This window comes from Halichoerus grypus, chromosome 10, assembly GCF_964656455.1.
Source record: "Halichoerus grypus chromosome 10, mHalGry1.hap1.1, whole genome shotgun sequence".
Taxonomy (NCBI): domain Eukaryota; kingdom Metazoa; phylum Chordata; class Mammalia; order Carnivora; family Phocidae; genus Halichoerus; species Halichoerus grypus.
Window position 1 is genome coordinate 111,568,931 of NC_135721.1, and position 21,603 is coordinate 111,590,533.

Genomic DNA, 21,603 nt, shown 5'->3' on the forward strand with positions numbered 1-21,603 from the left:
TTGACTTTTGTATATTCATCTTGTATCCTGCATCCTTGCTGAACTCATTTATTAGTTCTAACTTTTTGTGCGTGGATTCTTTAGGATTTTCTATTTACAAGATCATGCCATCTGAAAATAGAGATAGTTGTACTTTTTTCTTTGCAATCTGGATGCTTTTTTTTTTTTTTCCTTGTCTGAGTGCCCTGGCTGGAACTTCCAGTACAATGTTGAATAGAAGTAGCAAGAGTGGACATAATTATCTTGTTCCTGATCTCAGGGGGAAAGCACCCAGTCTTTCACCATTAGTATGATACCCAATACTCGCTGTAGGAAGGTTCATTTTAGGATTTCCTGAAAGGCTGGCTGGTTCTAGCCTCACTATTAGCAGTGTATGAGAGGGACCCCAGTCCCCATGGCCCTTGCCAGTAGCTCCAGGCTTTAGAAGTGAGGAACCCAAGGCCAGAGAGAAGTGCTATGTACCCCATCACATAGCTGCTCAGCTGCCTACCATCCAGTTGTCTATGGTCACTGGGGAGTGAGCCTCCTGGACACTCAGTCTTCCCTCCCCTGGTGGGGATGCTTTGAGACCCACCAAGAGCAGCCGCTGGTGCAGAAGGAGGTCTGGGTTCTGTTCTGGGCTTCGCTACTGACTTGGGCAGGTTACTTGCATGACCTTGGGCATGTAACTCCCTTCTCCATCCCCCATAGCCCCAGGCCTTGGTTTTCCTATCTGTGCAGTGGGAGAGGCGGTCCACTCTGATGTCTCCAAGTCTGACCACCCACCCTTAAACCCGGGGCTGCGTCTGCCACTGCCCCATGTGGCCACCAGAGGGCGCCCCAGACCAGCATTTGGCCCAGCTAGGGCGCAGGGGGCCCTGGGGAGGCTGAGGCCAGGTGTGTTTTTAAGAAGCTGCTAGCTTTGCTTGCACAGGCTTCCTTGTGGCTAGACCTGCCTGGGCCCTTTGCCCCGTTCCTCTGGCTGAGTCCTGATCTCTGAGGAGGGAAGATGGAGACGTCAACCCCAAGACCAGTGACCTTGCACTCATTCTTGCCTGCTTTGGGTTGGCTGTCTAAGGTCCAGGTGTCCAGCGTCAGGGCCAAAGGCCTTGACTTTCTCAGCCTGGAAAGGTTTCTACTGTCTCTGGGCCCCTTATGGGCACTGCATCCTTCCCCTACTGCATTGCATGGCAGTGACTGGTGAGTGACTGGCCACCTGGACGGGACCCATTACAGCGCCTTTAGGACATGGATGGATTCTTGCTGTGGGTCCTGGACAGTGTAGTGTCTGAAACCACACCATCTGGGACTGCCAGATACCTCAAGTGACAGACCCCAAACCTCAGAAGCAGGCACCATAGGCACTTCCCAGAGCAGAGTATCTGACCCCCTTTGTGAAGGCTTCTCCTGGGAGCACCAGAGGGGCCCTGTCAGCCTTTCCAGGCTCCCCCAATGCTGATTTTACCCTCCCAAGAGAAGCACAACCTTAGCTTTCAAATCGAGCTCCAAGTCAAAGCAGCAACTCTCAGCCCCTTGCATGGAGGGCACTGGAGCACCAGCTTGGATGCCTGCCACCTTTGCCTTGCATTCCTATTATTGGTGTGTTTTCCTTCCTTCCAGACCGGGTCCTCTTGAAGGCAGAGTGAGTGTCCAGTTCCCCTAGGTCCCTCTGGCTGGTTCAGGACTTGGCATCCAGTAGAAGCTCAACAGATGTTACCATGGGAACCGTGAGCCCATCTTCTCCCACTCAAGGGACCAGGGCCATCTCTGCCCCTTTCTGAGCTTTATGACTTCGGGCAGGTCACTTAGCTTTCTGAGCATCCATTTTGTTTGCTTCTTGACTCTTCTACTTCCCTCAAAAAGGCTATGGGGGTCAGAGAGGATACGAGAGCCCTGGCAGGAAGGGTGACATGCTCTCCCTGTGTCCGATAGAATTATCCCGAGAGGGCTGCACCTGTGCTGTCGGTAAGGAGGTCACCTGGAAGAGAGGTGGGCACTGGGCCACACCTACCCGAGTCCCCCGAGTTTTCACATAATAACGGCTGATATTTTCGGGGCCTGTTCTGTGGACCAGACATTGCGCTAAGTGCCTCACCTGGATTATCTCTCTTGGTCCCCTCAGCGACCATCCTCAGCTTTGCAGATGAGGAACCCAAAGCGCAGAGCCATTAGCTACCTTGCCCAAGGCCACACAGTTGGCAAGTGGTGGGGCTGGGACTGGGAGCTCTTAGCCACGGAGCCACGCCCTGCCCTGAGCAGATGCGGGGCAGGGACAGGCAGTCGGTGACCTCGTTGTCACTATATAGGAACCTCTGAGGACCAGACATCCTTGCTTCTTGTCTTCTCTTTTCTAGATTTGTGTGCTGAGACCAGAAAGGAACACTGTCTCTCCATCTCTGTCTTTCTCTCTCACACACACTGGGGCACGTGGGGCCTCGTTCACACCAGCCAACCTCCCATCTTGATGGAGCTCATTTCCTCAACTCGGGGTTCTTGGGAGTAGGGTGAAAGGAAGTATACCTCAGAGGTTCGAAATGATGCCCACCCACCAGCCCAGACCTTGGGCACCAGCAGGCTCCTCCTCCCCAACGCGCAGGCCCTTATCAGGGAAGCAATTTGGGTTGGTGAGGAGGGGGAAGTCCGAGGCCCCAGGCTCCGGCAAGGTGGGTAGGAGAGATAGGGAAGTGGGGAGGGGGCCGTCGGGCCCGGCTGGGAGGGCCCGCGGATGGAAGAAATGCCCAGAGCCAGTGCTGTCCTTGCCGGCCTGGCCTCTTGACATGGTTCCAGAGCTGTTCCTGCCTTCCCTCCTTGCCGGGCAAGCCGCCCGCACCTTTAATTAGCAAGCAGCAACCTTGCCCCGATTCAGCACAGTCGCTGTTTAATTAGCCGCGCACAAGGCGCCCCTACCCCCAGCTCTGGGTGGAGCAGCCTGCCTTTCTCACGGAGGCTGCCACCACCTCATGGTGTCCCCTGTCACATGCCCCCCTCCACTTATTCTGCTCCCCAGAAGGGGGGATGGGGCGGGCACGCCTGGCTGAAACCTCAAGGAGATTCTGGGCACTGCCGCTTGTATTCAAAGCATCCAGCAAACATTATTAGGGCTTGGAGTCTGCGCCCGGCTGGCGCTGGGCGGAACCCAGGCTGCATGGGGGCGGCCGGCCTCGGTCCTGCCCACCGGCTCCAGAACGGCTTTTCCCTTTGGGAGGTGCCCGACACCTCTCCAGCTGGTCCCAGGGTGTTGGGAAAAGCCTAATAATCCTCCCTGTTGCTCCGTTCTCCCCGCCCCCATCCAGACAGGGACGACCATTTCTTCCTTTCCCTCCCCGTCCCAGAGCGCAGCTAGCCCCCACCCCAGAAGGCGGCCTCCTCGAGGATGGAGAGGACCCCTCCTCCACCCCCTCCTCCCCAGGGGTCAGATCATGGAGGCCCAGGCTAAGGCTATGGGCAAAGGGAGGTGGTGGGGCATCTCAGCGCCCCTCTGGGAAGTGGGGGTGCACAGCAGAGAGCCCACAGACTGGAGCCGAACCGGCTGCCCTCTGCTTCCCAGCAGCAGGGTGGGGCCGGTGGTGGCCCTGGGAGCGGTGCCTCACACCCGTCCGGGCGGAGCCGGGGACTCACCGCCTCAGGGCAGCCAGCTGGAGGCAGGAGGCTCGGGTTCCATCCCAGCCCTGCACCCCAGTCCGTCCTGTGGCTTCAGGCAAATCAGCTGCCCTGGGGCCTCAGTGTCCTGCCCACAGAAGGGTGCTGGCCCCCCGGCTCTGGTGTGGACTAAGGACACGGAAGGACTGGCCTTTATTCTGGTATGGAGGGAAGCCCTGGAGTCCGTCCACTCTGGTACTAACCTGTGTGGCCTCGGCCTGCCACCAAACTCTGCTGTGCCTCAGTTTCCCCATAATTAGTAGCTACCTCTTGGGCTGTCCTGAGGATTAAATGATTTACAATGTTTAGCGCACTCAGAACAGTGCATGATGGAGGGAGTCCTTAGTAATCATTGGCTGCTTTTGCCAATATTTCCCCTCCTTTTACCGATCAATATTTATTGCCAGGTAGGAGGGACTTGGTGAGTAAGTATGGCAACCTCTCTGCTTCTCAGAGTTTTCCTTCCAGTGGGGGAGGCAGTTGAAAACAAGTAAATAAATAAAGGAAAGTACAATTTTATCTGAACAAAGTCTGCAGTTTAGTTAATGGTGATGTGCCAGGGTTAATTTCTTAGTTTTGACACATGTACCATGGTCAGGTTAGGTGACGATGTGACATGAAGAAGACTGGATGAGGTGTATACGGGAACCCTCTGTACTGTCTTTGCAATTTTTCTGTGAATCTAAAATTCCCCCCAAAAAAGTTTATTTAAAAAACACAATTTCAGGGGCACCTGAGTGGCTCAGTCAGTGAAGCATCTGCCTTAGCTGAGGTCATAATCCTGGGGTCCGAGGATCGAGCCCTGCGTCAGGCTCTTTGCTCAGCTGGGGAGCCTGCTTCTCCCTCTCCCTCTCTCGCTCCCCCTGCTCATGCTGTCTTGTGTTTTCTCTCTCTCCCTGTCAAATAAATAAATAAAACCTTAAAAAAAAAATTCTCAATTTCAGGTAATGGTAAGTACAATGCAGAAAACAAACAGGGGGGGCCACTTTAGACGGGGTGGTCTAGGAGGGCCTCTGTGAGGAGGTGACACTTGGGAGAAACTGAGTGATGGGAAGAAGCCAACGTCAGGGAGATGAGGGAAGGGACCGGCAAGTGCAAAGGCCGGGAGGCCTGTTGCCTTGGGAGGTTTGCAGTCCACCTGCAGGGTGGGAGAGGCTCGTGGGGGAGATGAGCTCAGAGGAGGAGGCAGCTTCCCTTCAACATCATTTTGCCCTTTCAGAGGACAGGAAGCAGGGATTTGTACCTAGACTCTAATACCTCATTTTTTAAAAAAAGATTTTTTTAAAAAGATTTTTATTTATTTATTTGAGAGAGAGAGAATGAGAGATAGAGAGCACGAGAGGGAAGAGGGTCAGAGGGAGAAGCAGACTCCCCGCCGAGCAGGGAGCCCGATGTGGGACTCGATCCCGGGACTCCAGGATCATGACCTGAGCCGAAGGCAGTCGCTTAACCAACTGAGCCACCCAGGCGCCCTAAAAAAAGATTTTTTATTTATTTGAGAGAGAGAGCCAGAGAGAGCACGAGCAGAGGGTAAGGGCAGAGGCAGAAGCAGACTCCCCACCACGCAGGGAGCCCAATGTGGGACTTGATCTCGGAACCCTGGGACCATGACCTGAGCCGAAGGCAGATGCTTAACTGACTGAGCCACCCAGGCATCTATACCTCCGTTTTTTTAGGTAAGCTCTATGCCCAACATGGGGCTTGAACTCATGACCTTGAGATCAAGTCACATACTCCACTGACAGCCAGCCAGGCCTTCCTCTAGTACGTCACGTTAGTCCTTACAGCTACCCTGTGGGGCAGTGTGGTCACCTCACTTACAAGTGAGCCAGTGGGCAGATGAGGGATGGAGACTCGGCTGGCCCCCTGTCACACGCCTGAGCTCAGAAGGAGATGCCTCCTGGCTCTTAAGGTCGCGCTGGGGTCTTGCTGGGAGACATGGAGTGGGCTGGAAGACAGGGCCTGGACAAGGCCCGGGTGTGGCTACGGAGGGGTGGGGGAGCCAGGACTAGCGGATGGGGTCTCTGGCCAGCATGAGACCGTGTGTCATGACAAGGGAGCACCTTTGTTTTTTTGGTTTTTTGTTTTTGTTTTTTAAAGATTTTATTTATCTGAGAGAGAGAATGGGAGACAGAGAGCATGAGAGGGGGAGGATCAGAGGGAGAAGCAGCTCCCCGCTGAGCAGGGAGCCCGATGTGGGACTCGATCCCGGGACTCCAGGATCATGACCTGAGCAAAGGCAGTTGCTTAACCAACTGAGCCACCCAGGGGCCCCAGGGAGCACCTTTGTATGACAGTTATGTAACCCACTTTGGTAATAGTAATATCACATGTATGTAATACAAAATTCTGAACGTATAAAACAACATATAAGAGCAAGTTAGGGTCCCCCACCACCCACTTTTCCTCCCCAGAGGTGCCCTCTGAGACCGTTTCTTGTGTATCCTTCCAGAGCTGGTCTGGATGATAGCACTTTGACCATAACACCAGCAAACAATCAGCAGGCCCCATGACACCACCTGGCAGAAAGCTCTAGATACATGGTTGTCTTTTTTTAATCTTCATACCAGCCCTTGCTGGATGTGTATCAAGCTCTCCGTTTTAAGTCAGAGTAAACTGAAGCACTGGCAGGTTGTCACTCACCCAAGGCTGCTCAAACGTAGGGATTCCCTGACAGCACTGTACAGATGAGGATACTGAGGCACAGAGAGGTTATGTAACCAGCCCCCAGGTGACCTGGTGAGCAGGTTGAGGAGCCAGGACCTGAGTCCAGCGGTCTCACTCCAGAACCCACACCCCCTGACCACTGCACTGTACTGGGAGAAACGACCCCAACTCTGGAGTCTGCCAGACCCAGGAGTGATGCCCTTTGCTGCCTGGCCTCGTGGCCTTGGGCAAGTCACTCTTCCCTGCAGTCTGGCCCCACAGAGGACAGAGAGCGGGAGGCCTGCCTCTCAGATGGCTTGGGGAGCAGTGCGAGCAGTGGGAGAGCTCTGGACACTGCTCCTCCCCCTCTCCAGTGGCCCTTCCCATGATGGGCAGGAGGAAGGGCGCAGCTGGGTGGCTGTTTCAGGGTGCCGGGAGCTCAGGTGGGGCCTTCCTTCCCTGCAGCTGTGCAGACAGAGCTGGGGCCTGCCCATGAGAGAGAGACTCTCCCCTACCTCCCAGCTCACAGCCACGCTGCTGCCCAGGAATTCTGGGGAGTCAGGAGAGGGGAGGGGAAAGGGGTTTCCAAAAGGTTCGTGTGATGTCTCCCCATGCCCCCGCCAACAGGCTGAGTGCCAGCACCCTGCAAGCTGAGTGGGGGGCTGGAGCAGGATGCAGGGGAGGAGGCTACAGCCAGGAGTGGGCAACAGTGACACAAAGATAAGGGGCTTAGCTCAGGGGCACCTGGGTGGCTCAGTCGTTACGCGTCTGCCTTCGGCTCAGGTCATGATCCCAGGGTCCTAGGATCGAGCGCTGCATCGGGCTCCCTGCTCAGCGGGAAGCCTGCTTCTCCCTCTCCCACTCCCCTTGCTTGTGTTCCCTCTCTCGCTGTCTCTCTCTGTCAAATAAATAAAATCTTTAAAAAAAGAGGGGGGGCTTAGCTCAGGTGCCAGCTTAGGCTGGGTTCCTGGGGGTCTTCACGCTGACAGGGTCACCTCAGGCTGGTGGCTGGCCTTCAGCTTGGCAGGCTCAGAAAACTGATTTATCAACCTGCCTGCCCCCCAGGGATGATCAGATTGGTGGGGGCTAAAATAACCAGATTCCACTATGTGGGCCAGACCCTTAGGGGCCAGACTACATCAGTTTCCCCTCCGGTTCCCTTCCTCACACCCCAGGCCCTGAGAACCTGGGTTAGTAATGAGAAGGGGGCTCTGGGATGGAGGCATGGACCAGGGTCTTGGAGCAATGCCAGCCAGGGATACATCCCAGCAGAACGGCACCGTGGAGTGGGGAGTGCTGGGACCATGGAGGCAAAACCAGGCTGGGGGTGACTCCCAGCTCTGCTGTGTCCCTGGGTATGTTACCTCACCACTGCGAGCCTCAGTTTCCCCATCTATAAAATGGGGCTGTTATCAGAACTGAGATCTCATGGTAAAGATAGAGCTTCTGACACAATGCACAGTCTGTGGTAGGTGCTCAGTAAACGTCACTCTCCTCCACATACTCGCTGAGCAATCTCATTTTCCAAACCCTATAGGGAGACAAACTTTGGCGCTTGTCCTGTGTTCACACGGCCGTCTGGGATATGTACTTTGGTTGCCAAATGTTAGACTTGCTGGAACATTTACAGAGAGATGGAAGAGATGATTTGCAAGTGGTGCTGTCCCTGCTAGTGGGGCCTGGTGGTCACCAGGGTGTCCCGCATAGGTGCCAGGAGACTCTGGAGCCTGAGACACCTCTCCCTTCCTGAGGCAGGGCTTGCCCAACCCCCAGAGGCTTCTTTTTGGCAACTCCTTTTTCTAGAAGGCTCCTGGAAGATGCCGCCTTCTGTCCTGACAATGTCTGGGCGTTGCGTGTGGTCTGTAAGAGCCGAGGCTGCTGTAGCAGGTGGAAGGGAGCTGGGTCCGTCCTTGCTGGGCGTCCCCAAGGGGCCTTCACACTCCGATCCTCCCGGACCGGGGAGCAGGACTGAGAACATATGGCTGGGTGGCGCTCTCCTGCGGGCCAGCGCCACCGTGCTTGAAAACCTGGAAGGGACTTCTCAAGCGCAGGGATGGTGATCTTTAGAAAACCTTCTGTCTTTTCTGTGAGGTGGAAACTGAGCTAGAAATGACCTTGACATCAGTGTTTTTCCAGGAAGATGCTAAATTGATATTGGGCAGAAAAGGGCATTCGTGGTCAAATAAATGTGGGAAAACACCAACATGAACATCTGCTGGGTTTCCTCACTGCAGGGCATCTCGGGTCCATGCGTGTGCGAGGCTGAAGGGCAATGGCAGCCAGGCCTGTCTGACGGGGAGGTGCCTTTCAATTATCTTTTCAAAAAGCATCTTGTGAGTTTATTTTATTTATTTATTTTTTTAAAGATTTTACTTATTTATTTGACATAGAGAGGGAGAGAACAAGTAGGCAGAGAGGCAGGGAGAGGGAGAAGCAGGCTCCCCGCTGAGCAGGGAGCCCGATGTGGGACTCAATCCAGGACCCTTGGACCATGACCTGAGCCGAAGGCAGCTGCTTAACTGGCTGAGCCACCCAGGCGCCCCAACATCTCGTGAGTTTAGAGGGCTGTGGAACTCACTTTGGGAAATGCCAAAATGGCTGAAAGCCTCACCCTCCTCCACATAAGAAAGCTAGAGGAACCTTGGGGACCCTGGAGGACACGAAGGGGATATGGGGGCCAAATAAGTTGGAAGGACATGGAGGATGCTCTAACCTTTATCTTATCTATCTATCTATGTATCTATCTATCTATCATCTATCTATCTATCTATCTATCTATCTATCTATCTATCTATCTATCTACCTACCTATCTATCTAGTAGACTCCACACCAGCATGGAGCCCAACGTGGGGCTTGAACTCACGACCCTGAGACCAAGACCTGAGCTGAGGTCTAGAGTCGGACACTTAACCGACAGGCACCCCTCTAACCTTTATTTTATTTTTTTAAAGTTTTTATTTATTTATTTGAGAGAGAGAGAGAGGGAGCACAGAGGGAGAGGGAGAAACAGACTCCCCTGCTGAGCAGGGAGCCTGACGTGGGGTTCAATCCCAGGACCCCGGGATCATGATCTGAGCTGAAGGCAGATGCTTAACCAACTGAACCACCCAGGTGCCCCGAACCTTTATTTTAAAGCTGAGACTTTGGGGCACCTGGCTGGCTCAGTCAGTAGGAGCATCTGACTCTTGATCTCGGGGTCATGAGTTCGAGCCCCACATGGGGTGTAGAGACTACTTAAAAAATTAATTAAGAAAGAATAAAGCGGGGCGCCTGGGTGGCCCAGATAGTTAAGCGTCTGCCTTTGGCTCAGGTCATGATCCCAGGGTCCTGGGATCGAGCCCCACATCGGGCTCCTGGCTCAGCAGGGAGCCTGCTTCTCCCTCTCCCTCTGCCTCTCCCCCTCCTCATGCTCTCTCTCTCTCTCTCTATCTCTGTGTCTCAAATGAATAAATAAAATCTTTAAAAAAAAAAAAAAGAAAGAATAAAGCTGAGACTTTAATGCATATTTTACTGCATCGACCCATTTAATCTTTTTTTTTTAAAGATTTTATTTATTCATTCGAGACACAGAGATATATATATAGAGAGAGAGAGCACGAGCAGGGGGAGAGGCAGAGGGAGAAGCAGGCTCCCCGCTGAGCCAGGAGCCAGACATGGGGCTCGATCCCAGGACCCTGGGATCATGACCTGAGCCGAGGCAGATGCTTAACCATCTGAGCCACCCAGGCGCCCCATACCCGTTTAATCTTCCCAGCCGTTCTGTAGAGTAAACGCGGTTGTCATCTTCATTCTTCAGTGGTAAACAGAGGCACAGAGAGGCCTTCCCCACAGTTTGCAGCTTGTGAGTGGGATTTGAACTCGGGCTGCGGGAGTGAGGGGCGACACACACGACCCCGCCCTGCCTGCCTTCACCGTGCGGCTGGGTCGGTGAGGCTGGAGGTCTGTCTGAGGGTGAAGCTTCCTGCAGGTGGCTGTGCGGCCGTGTTCGTGGCAGAGTCTCTGGCTCCCATGTCACGGGGTGACAGTCTCCCAGCTCTGAGGCTAGGGCCTGCGGGCGCCCAGCTGAAGAGCCCCGCCATCCTCTGCCTCCCCCGCAGCAGCCTCGCCCACCGAGAGGCTATGTTATGGTCTCGTTATCTTCATTCTTACAGGAGATGCTCAGAGGGGAACCGAGACTCAGAGAGGGATAGGAATTGCCCCCATCACCCAGCAAGGAGATGGTAAGGCTGGGATTCAAACCCAGGCCGCTGGATTCCAGAGCTGGGTGTTGGGGATTCAGGTGCTCTTCGTGATGAAGCAGTGGGTTTCTGGGGCCAGGGCAGCATGCGCGGCAGGGCCCCATCCCCCTGGGGCCCTGTTCTGCTCTGACTAGCTGTGGCCCCTACGGATCCGCTGCCGGCCCCCCTCCGGACAGATATGCTCTCCAGTTCCCTGCTAATCTCGCTGGGCCTCCCCTTCCCAGCCTCGCACAGGCCAACAGTCAGTCACATAAAAACAGGCTGATAGGTCACAGCCACCAAGAAGGAGTTGCCAGGGAGGCTTCTTGGCCACGGGGCTTTATCTCCAACTCCTGGAGCAGGGCTCGGCCATTTCCTCCCTCTGCAGTGTGGACTTTTTGTTCTGGGTGTGTTTTCTTCCCCTTTGGTTCACCGATTCCTGAAGATGGACTCGTGTGTCCGACCCTCCGTGTCCATCCACGGACACTCTCTGGACACCTGTTGCGGGCCTGGCCCCAGCTGGGCTGGCTTCTGCAGCGGCTGTGCTGGCCCTCGCTTGCCCAGAGGGTAGGCAGGACTCCAGGGAGGGGGGTGCTTCCAGATCGCCTTGACAGGGAGGCCGGGGTGCATGACTGTGTGGGCAGGATCTATTGCTTGACAGTAGAGCGGGACTTGGGTTCAAATCCTACCTCAATAATTTAATAATAAAGTCACAAATGACCCAATTTTTTAAATGGGCAAAGGATCTGAGTAGACATTTCTCCGAAGAAGATACGCAAAGAGCCAACGGCACATGAAAGATGTTAAACATTATTAGTCATCAGGGAAATGCAAATCAAAATCACATGAGCTATTACTTCATACCCACTAGGATGGCTTTCATCAAAAAGACAGATAATAACAAGGTTGGAGACGATGTAGAGAAACTGTGGCCCTCGGGCCCTGTGGTGACATGTAAAATGGTACAATTGTTTTGGCAAACAGACTGGTAGTTCCTCAAAAGGTTAAACGCAGGGGCGCCTGGGTGGCTCAGTTGGCTGGGCAGCTGCCTTCGGCTCAGGTCATGATCTAAGGGTCATAAGATCCAGCCCCCCATTGGGCTCCCTATTCAGTGGGGAGCCTGCTTCTCCCTCTCCCTCTGCTGCTCCCCCTGCTTGTGCTCTCGCTTGTGCGCGCGCTCTCTCTCTCAAGTAAATAAATAAAATCTTAAAAAAAAAAAGGTTAAACACAGCATTACCATATGACCCAGCAATTCCACTCCTAGCTATTTACCCAAGAGACTTGAAAACACATATCCAGGGGCACCTGGGTGGCTCAGTTGGTTAAGCGTCTGCCTTCGGCTCAGGTCATGATCTCAGGGTCCTGGGATCGAGTCCTGCATCAGGCTCCCTGCTCAGTGGGAGGTCTGCTTCTCCCTCTCCCTCTGCTCCTCCCCACCACTTGTGCTCACATTCTCGCTCTCTCTCTCAAATAAATAAATAAAATCTTTAAAAAAAAAAGAAAACACATGTCCACACATAAATATTACACAAATGTTAATAGGAGCATTATTCATAACAGCCAAAAATTAGAAATAAACTGAATGTCTTTCAACTGATGAATTGAGAAATATAATATGGGATGTTTCTTAGCCACGAAAAGGAATGAAGTCCTGACACCTGCTATCACACGATGCGCCTTGAAGACAGGCTAAGTGGGAGAAGCCAGACACAGAGAGGACCACGTGTTGTAGGAATCCACTTATTTAAAATGTCCAGAATAGACACATCTGTAGAGACAAGAAGTGGTTGCTTAGGGCTACTAGCAGGGGTTTAGGGAAATGGGGAGTGAGTGCTAATGAGTGGGATTTTGTGGAGGGAATGATGACAATATTAGCAAGAGTGGTGATGGTTGCACAACTCCGTGAATATGCTAGAAACCATCGAATCAGACACTAAATGAGTGAATTGTATGCTATGTGAATTCTATCTCCATAAAGCTGCTATAAAAAGTTAGGCGATACAGATAAGGAAAAGAAAGACAATTTGAAGGTTCATCATCCTATCACCTAGAGACAACCCCTGTTCCATTTTAGTGACACCCTCCCAAACTACACTCTGTTGCCCTCCGTGCTGCTTTCTCATTTAATAACACATGGTTGACATCTCTCCATGTCCGCAAACCTACCTGGACATAAAGCCACATCCTGCTTCCACCGCTCACTGGCTGTGGGCCGTGGGTAAGCCACCTCGGCTCTCAGACCCTCAGGCTGTCCATCTGTAAGGCGGGGTAACCCAAGGACCCACCTCCAGAGGAAGCGGTGAGGACGAAAGGAGGGAGATGGCACCCTTAAGGCTTGCGGTAGAGACCCCGGCCCGAGGGAAAGGCTCTGAAGGTGGAGGATGACATCTGTGCCCGCCTCGAGCACGCCCACTAGGCTCAGCTCATTTCTGTGCCGTTCTGTAGGTTTCCGACACATCGTGGTTGAAAACATCCATGGTTTAAAAGTAGGGAGGGAGGTCGGGGACAGACCCTGGAGATTGTTGTGACCCTCAATGGAAAGAAGCTACCCTCCCAAGCACCTACTGTGTGCCTGGCATAGGTTCCTGTCTCCTCACAATGATATTATCGGCCCCCTATGACAGATGCAGACACTGAGCCGTCACCTGCCCTTTGCAAACAGCTGAGGGTGGAGCTGGGTTTCACTCCCAGGTTTGCCTGGTTGAAAGTCAGTGTCCTTGCCACTTTTCTGCCTTCCAAGGAGGGGACATTTTTGAAAAGGCTTGACTCCTGTCCAAATAAGGGATTGGGTTATTATCTCCCAGACCTGGAGGGGGGGCAGCCCAAGGGGGAAGTCGCTGCTCCTAGATTTCTTTTTTTATTTTATTTTATTTATTTATTTGGGGGGGGGTGGAGGAGCAGAGGGAGAGGGACAAGCATACATGGGGCTCGATCCCATGACCCTGAGATCATGACCTGAACCGAAATCAAGAATTGGATGCTTAACCGACAGAGCCATCCAGGCGCCCCATCACTGCTTCTAGATTTCAAATAATAAGGATGTGTTCATGGGTGCCTACTTGCTCTGAGTCCTCTGCTGGGCCGTGGGGACACGGTAGGGGCTTAAATGCCATGTTTGCTCGAATGTACAGGCTGGCAATGTGGCAGCTGGGGTGAGCCAGGGCCACACCTCCTGGGTAGGGGGTGAGGGGCACAGGCTCCGGAACCAGATAGTTGGGGTTGGAACCCCCGCTCTGCTGGTGACATGGGCAGTTACCCCACTGTCTGAACTCGATTTCCTTGTAATAGGTGGGTGAAAGCATTGAATAAATTCGTTACCTGGAGTCACTCAGCATAGCTTCTGACCTGGGGTGAGCTTTGGTATCACTGGGGTGAGTCAGGTGGACAGCTGCAGGGAGCCCAGGACGGGGTTGTTGCCCACACTGGGTTTTGCACGCTCCTCTCCAGACCCAGCGGATGGGTGGCCAGTCCATGGGAAGTTTGCCCACAGTTTCCCTACCCATTTATTAGGAGAGAAGAGGAAGGGGACACTGCCGCCGAGAAGCCTGCCCCCATCTCCCCAGCGAGGCCGGGTTGCCCACTCCCCCCCTGCCCCCCCCGGCCCCCATCCCAACCGGCCTGGCCTGGTCTCTGTACTCCTCCCTTGCTGTCCATCTCCCTTTGGTCCCCTTTACCCCCAACTCCAAGACAGCCACCGACTGGGACCAGATGGCCTTTGGAGTTCTGTGGACATGCTGTGGAGCCCAGCCCTGCCTCTGAGCAGCAACTTGACCTCAGTCAGAGACTCCACCTCTCTGAGCCTCCTTCCTTCCCTGTAGCATCAGGGTTAGCAGCTGGCTCCAGAGTCAGATTCTGACTCCCCACTTGCTGCTGTGGCCCCCTGACAAAGTAACGCAGCCTCCTTAGCCTCAGTTTCCTCATCTGCAAAATGGGGACAACAACCACATCTCAGTGATTTGAGAATTCATTGAGAAAATACACGTAAAGTGCTCAGAACGGTGGGTGAGACATAGCAAGTGTTCAAGATACTTTGGGCACGGTTACCATGATCCTGGCCTATTAGGACTGTTGCAGTGCACAAGGTCCTGCCCCAGGGACCCCATCTCCAAATGCCAGGCCCGTGGCCTCACACCCAGCCTGATCTCTGTCCCCCCACCAGCAGCCCGTTAGACTGGGCACTCTGCTTTGCATGCCTCCTCGTCCCCCCAGCGCGGACATGGTGGGTGCTGATGTCTGTTGAATGAACTAAACAAAAGAAGAGATGCAGAAAAAGAAGGCCAAGAGGCTCCACCTTTGGCGGGAAAAGGCAGGGTCCACTCATTCAGCCATCATTCGTTCATTTATTCAACTAATACCTGCGGAGCACCTGCTGTTCGAGGCTGTGGGGACAGAGCAGCAAACAACTGGCAAAACTGCTGTCCTGGTAGAGCTGACATGCTCGTGCGGGAGACAGACCCCAAAGGAAAGGACGAGTGACATGTGGAGAATACTGGTTTGTGATAAATGTCACAAAAACACCAGGGAGGGTGCCAGAGAGGTTGTCCTTTGAGACCAGGCAGCCAGGGAAGGCCCACGGAGAGGGTGACATCCGAGCAAAGATTTAAAGGAGGTGAAGTTATTCGTTCATTCATTCGTTCCTTCCTTCCTTCCGTCTTTTCATCCGCTCCCCCAGGCATCAGCAAGCATTTCCTTGGGCCTGTTCTGAGGCCTGAGCAGCTCTCAGGCAGGGGTCTCCCAGCGGTGGGGGGAGAACACACTCACCCACCCTGGAAGAGTCCGCAGAAGCGAGGGTGACCGTCATGGGGTCCACCTGGGACGGAGGTGTTCTCGAGACTCGGGACTTTCCGTGCTGAACAGGAGAGGCTTGTGCAAACCAGGACGAGTGGCCCCCCTCACCGAGATTGCCCTCAGTACCAGGGGTCCAGGGAAAGGTCAGCAGAGGCATCCACTCGCTTCTCTGAGGCTGGGACACTTGTGACGGACGGGGAAGGGAAAGGCTCCAGAGTGCCACAGCATGGGGGGGGCTGCAGGTTTGGGGACAACACTGCCCACCGGGGGTCAGTGGGCAATGGAGCGGGAAGGGATGCCAGGGTCTTGGGTATCGGCTGCATTGACTGTGGGCGGCAGGCCTCCAAGCAGGTGGGTAACTGTGTCTGCATTTTAGAAAGAGCCCTGCTTTGCTGTGCAAGGGTTTTCCCTGAGGCAGATGATGGAGAGAGCGCAATACCGTGTCCTCGTTCCTTCTTTCCTTCATTCTGGCGAGCGCTGAGCACCTTCCAGACCCCCAGCCCTGGCCAAGATGTCTGCGCTGGGTCAGCAAGCCAGGGAGAGAATTACACAGCAAGTAGTGGAGAATCTACGGGAAGGGTATATGGGTGTCTTGGTGAAGAATAAATAAAAATAAATTCTAGGCCACATATAAGGCATCTGGGGAGGGCATGGATGAGGCAGTGGCCTTCCCTCCAGCAGCCCAGGCCCCGGTGCGGGCTTGTGGGTACGTAAACCTACCCTTCGATGGTGTGCGAGCTCTGTGTGTGTGAGGTCCTCAGAGGAAGGGCCCTGGGGCAGGCCTGGGAGGCCAAGGGAGTTGCAGGGGATGGAGAAGGAAAGGGAAGGGCGCTCAGACGGAGGAACAGCAGAGACAAAAACCTGGAGGCTGGAGGTGCAGGGATGTTGAGGCAACAGGTCGTTCTGTGTGGCTCAGTGGAGGGTTGGAAAGAGACCGGAAGGGAAGCTGTGGCCTCACGGACCTTGTCTCCTTGAATCGGTCTCTGAAAATAAAAGTGAGGCTGGCCCCACTGTTGCAAAATCAGAGAACACAGGAAATTATTTAAAAATGGAAATACAAGCCCTAGGTTAGCCCATCACCAGAGATAACCACTATTTAGTATTTGATGCATTTCTTCCCGATATCTTCATGTATTTATATATGCATATCTCCTAACTTAGAATAATAAAATAGTTTGCATCTTGCTGGCTTTTGTGGGTTTTTAAAAAAAGATTTTATTTATTTATTTGAGAGAGAGAGAGAGCGAGGCAGAGAGCACAAACAGGGTGAGGGCCAGAGGCAGAGGGAGAAGCAGGCTCCCCGCTGAGCAGGGAGCTGGACTCCGGGCTCGGTCCCAGGACCCTGGGATCATGACCCGAGCCGAAGGCAGATGCTTAACTGACTGAGCCACCCAGGCGCCCCTGTTTTTTTGTGTGTGGTCTTTTAAAGATTTTATTTTATTTATTTATTTATTTATTTTTAAAGGTTTTATTTATTTATTTGACAGAGAGAGACACAGCGAGAGAGGGAACACAAGCAGGGGGAGTGGGAGAGGGAGAAGCAGGCTTTCCGCTGAGCAGAGAGCCCGACGCGGTGCTCGATCCCAGGACTCTGGGATCGTGACCTGCGCCGAAGGCAGACACTTAATGACTGAGCCACCCAGGCGCCCCTTAAAGATTTTATTTTTAAGTAAGCTCTACACCCAACATGGAGCTCGAACTTACAACCCTGAGATCAAGAGTCACATGCACCACCGACTGAGCCAGCCAAGTGCCCCGACATCTTGCTGTTTTTTTACTTAACATTATGTCAGATGCATTTTTCTAGTGCCATTAAATAGTCTCTGCTAACTTGATTTCTAAGCCGTTCGGATGGCTCCAGCCAGTGGTGGATTCTTGGCTAAAGTGGTGATTTCTCATGGCTGGGCACTGTGGCTGTTTGCGCTTGCTTGCTGTAACAAAGAACACCATGGTAAACAGCCTCCATCCATACATAATTCCATGTCCACATGGCTGATTATTTTGGTGTTTTTTCTGATCAGTTCCTAGACATGAGATTCTTGGAAGACCTGCTTGGTGCAGAGCTGGCTGGGTAACCAGGGGAGGAGGTGGGTTTCTCAGGGCCATATGTCCCCACCTGAGGACAGCCTGGGCCCCAGCTGTAAGGAACAACTTGCACTTTCTGAATGCCTCATGCTCTCTCCTACCTCCAGGCCAGTTTGTTCGGGTGTTACCAACCCCCGCCCCCAGCTTTCTCTCTTCCCCCTTCTCTCTCTCTTGCTAACTCTTCCTCATCTTTCCAGACGCTGGCATAAGCTTCTCCAAGGAGCTTTCCCGGAGCCCCCAGGCTGGGAGCCCCCAGGCTGGGAGCCCCCACTGCCATCCCCTCTGCGGCTGTGCCCGGGCCACCTCCATCCGAGTGCTTTCTCGCTGGGTTACAAGTTCTGCCTCTTTGTCTGGTTTTCCTTGTCCCCCGAGGACGGGGCCCAGGCTGGATTCATCTCTGAATTTCCAGTACTCGGGGGTTGAGCTGGCACCTTTCAGTTTCAGTAAATGTTTGTTGAGCAAAGGAATGGAGAGTTGGACAAATGAATTGAACAAATGAAGCAAAGTCTGTGGGGGAGGCTGAAGCACAGACATTGGACTTCAGACGAGCATCCTGTCCAGGGGGACGTAGTGGGGTGCAGAGCAGGACCCCTGAGCCAGGAGCAAGGAGCAGGGAAGGTAGGGCTCTTGTGAAAGGAAGCTGGAAGCAGGGGCCCAGGCAGTGCCGTGCAGGGTAATGCAGACAAGAACATTTCAGAAGAAAGAAAAGTTTCATGGGCTCTGGAGCCCCCCGTCTGGATTCAAATCCTGACCCTACTGCTTACGAACTATGTGACCCTGAGCCAGTGACTTAGCTTCTCTGTGCCTCAGTTTTTCCATCTATAAAATGTGGATGACAAATGTTAGTACTTCATTCACCCATTCATTCATTTTCTTCCTCGCTTAACACTTGTTGAGTGTCTGTTCTGGGCCCAGGATTGGAAACTGAGAGGGAGCTGACCAGGGCAGTCCTACACGCAAGCCAGCCCTGCAGCTGAGACGGAACCCAGGTGGCGGCCGCAGCTTCTGCTCAGGATGCCCCGAAGTCCACCCATGAGCCCCGCAGTCCACCTCCCAGGCTGCTGTGGGACCATCGGAGGTGCCGGCTCAGAGGGAACACTGTCACCGGCCTCCTACAGCATTGTCACCGTCAGGAGTCTGTGCCGACGCACCACAAGGTCTTGGAGAATGCCCCCACCCCTCTCAGCCTCTGTTTCCTTTAGGGTGAACAACCATCTTGGTTTGCCTAGGAAGGAGGGTCTTCCCAGGGTGGGGGACTCTCCATGTTAAAACTGGTTCAGTCCTAGGCAAACAGGGATGGTTGGTCCCCCTAGTTTCCTCATCTGTGACATGGGGAACCACCTGCCCCCCGGGGCTGTGGTGCAGAACATAAGCATGCACATAGGAAAGTCAGAGAAGAATTCTAGATCGATTACATGAATATTGAAGAATTCTATGTGGCATGGAAGTCCAGTTATGAAAAAGAAGGAGCCTACTCACAGGTACCGCTCTGGAAGAAGCTCTAAGATACATATTTTTAGTGAAAAAAGCAAGGTACAGAATATTTTGTGTGGAGTGCTTCCACCAGAATCAGAGGAGGGGTATGAATAGACACACACAAGCTCATGTGTGCATGGATTCTCTGGGGACGGAACTGGGTGGCTGGGGAGAAGAGGTGGGGAAAAGATCGGCTTTTCACTATGTATCCTTTCTTGTTGGCATTATTTTAACCTTTTATTGTCATTATCAGGTTGAAAAACCTCCTCAACGTCTGTGTGTCCAGAATTCAAACCAACAAACAAAAAACTATTCTAAACCATTAAAAGGCCAAAGATAGAAGGTAAGAAAAGTGCCTAGCTCAGGGTCCAGCACCCAGGAAGCACTTGAATGGCCTTCTCCCCTCTCCCACCCGAGACCTTGTTGATCACCGGTCTGGGTATGCGAGGGACCCAGTGCTCATCAGGCTCAGGTGCAAGAGCATCCTGGGAAGACACCTGTGGGCTCCACGAGGCAGCCTGCCTGCAAGCCTGGGGCTCACAGGACCCTCACCCACTTTGGTAGCTGCATGTCCAAGGTGGCCGTCTGCCAGGATCCAGGGGCCTTCCCCGCCTCCTGGGTGGAGGTAGGCCCATCTTGCAAGGTAAATGGCTCAGGTTTCACATACTTCCAGACTAGGAAACCTGCATCTGCTGCTGCGGCCACCAAAGCCTGCTCTCTCTGCCTCTGGCCTTGGGGAGAAAGAGCCACAGCTGGTTCAGGAAGAGGCTCCAGACCCAGCCTGAGACTATCCCCCAGACCTGACCCCCACCGGCCAGCCTCCCGTGAGCGCCCAGCCCAGCCCCGCCTTGAGCTTCCAGACACGTGGCCAGGCTTTTTTCTTTTTTAAAATTTAGCATGATGCACATATTTCAGGAAAATGTTCTCACTGTAATATCTCAAACATTAATAAAATGTAGCGAATGAAAACCCAAGTAATTCCCCTGCATTTCCTGAGCCGCATTCCCGTCAGGTATTACTGGCAGTTAGTGGGTATTCTTTTGAACCTTCTTACTATCGTGTGTGTGTATGTATCTGCATCTCTTCCTCTGCATGTACACGTCTATCTCTAGCTGGAACTACACCTTTGTCTGTTTCCGGGCCAACTGTGTATGCAGAGCTGCTGGGCCAGTGGTAACATTCTGTATATTTTGTTCTGCAAGGCGCCTTACTTTTCACTGAATGTACGTGGATGTTGCTTTGGGTCAGTACATATACAACCACCTCCTTTTTAATGGCTGAGCAGTATTCCATCACGTGAGCTGACCCATCATTTCTTTGTCCAGTCCCTTACTGAGCATTTAGATGGTTTCTATCGTTTTGCTTCCACAAACAGCCTTGGGCAGGCCTCATCATGCACTGAGCGATTTCTTCAGGACAGGCACCTGGCTCACCTCCCGGCACTACTGGAGGGCCTGGGTACCGCATCCGTGATAAGTACTAACAAAGGGGCTGGGTACTGGGGCTGGGTACCGTATTCGCGATAAGTACTAATGAAGGGGCTGGGTACTGAGCCTGGGTACCGCATCCACGATAAGTACTAACAAAGGGGCTGGGTACTGGGCCTGGGTACCGCATCCGCGATAAGTACTAACAAAGGGGCTGGGTACTGGGGCTGGGTACCGTATTCGCGATAAGTACTAATGAAGGGGCTGGGTACTGAGCCTGGGTACCGCATCCACGATAAGTACTAACGAAGGGGCTGGGTACTGGGCCTGGGTACCGCATCCGCGATAAGTACTAACAAAGGGGCTGGGTACTGGGGCTGGGTACCGCATCCGCGATAAGTACTAACGAAGGGGCTGGGTACTGGGGCTGGGTACCGCATTCGCGATAAGTACTAACGAAGGGGCTGGGTACTGGGGCTGGGTACCGCATTCGCGATAAGTACTAACGAAGGGGCTGGGTACTGGGGCTGGGTACCGCATTCGCGATAAGTACTAACGAAGGGGCTGGGTACTGGGCCTGGGTACCGCATTTGCGATAAGTACTAACAAAGTGCAGCCCGGGGAAGCCAGAGCTGAGGACATAGACCGCCTGTTCCTGTGCACATCACCAGCGCTGAGCTGCCCACTGTCACATTTTTCTGTCAGACCGTCTCTCCCCAGCAGAAGCCTTACCTCCCAAGCCTCCAGTCGTTCCACTGGGATGGCTTTTGAAACCTGGATTACGGGGAATTTTCCAGCCATCTTGGTTTGTCCTGCTACTGAGTGGCTTCCTGCCTGGGGTGATATCAGGGAGAAGGGGGGGAGACCCCCCCAGTCCCCACCTTTCTCCCCCATTTAAAGGAAGACGCAGCGTGGGGAAGGCCCTGCCCCCTGAGTGAGCTCTTTTTCCCAAGGCTTCCTGCCACACGGGCAGCATGGGACAAAGAAGGGCGGGCTTGCAGGTGGAAAGCACAAGGGGAACCAAAAGAAAGAGAACCATAATAACGGCCTATTCCTTACTCCCGCGCCTCGGGTGCCCCTGGCCCCACACAAGCCAGAGACACAGCCCGCAGTGGGCGCTGCAGTGACCCCCACCTCGCAAGTGAGGGAGCCGAGGCACCGAGGGAGGGGGAGCAGGATTGGAACTCAGGCCAAGACAGCCCCAGAGTCCAGGTCCTAGAATTGCAAGGAGCTGAAACGTGCCAGAAGGTAGTGCTGACTCCCTGGGGAGCCCAAGAGAAATGAAGGCTGGAGAATGTCTGTGTGTGTGTGTGTGTGTGTGTGTGTGTGTGTGTGTGTGTGTGTG

The 21,603-nt window shown here is 53.6% G+C and overlaps 2 protein-coding genes across 2 annotated transcripts in view; both read left to right on the forward strand.

The window, feature by feature from the left end:
• COMMD7 (COMM domain containing 7) overlaps positions 1 to 18,264 on the forward strand; it is a 71,836-nt gene extending 53,572 nt beyond the window's left edge. The window contains exon 8 of the mRNA XM_078057050.1: positions 17,553 to 18,264. Within this exon, the coding sequence (XP_077913176.1) occupies positions 17,553 to 17,564 (12 nt within the window). The 3' untranslated portion in view covers positions 17,565 to 18,264. The remainder of the gene's footprint in view (positions 1 to 17,552) is intronic.
• Positions 1,890 to 6,987, forward strand: LOC118536438 (uncharacterized protein C20orf203). Its single transcript, XM_036093200.2, is given in 5 exon segments — positions 1,890 to 1,944; positions 2,537 to 2,586; positions 2,588 to 2,635; positions 2,637 to 2,747; positions 2,749 to 6,987. Coding segments are annotated over 5 exon segments (381 nt in total). The 3' UTR covers positions 2,866 to 6,987.
• Positions 18,265 to 21,603: the final 3,339 nt, after the last annotated feature.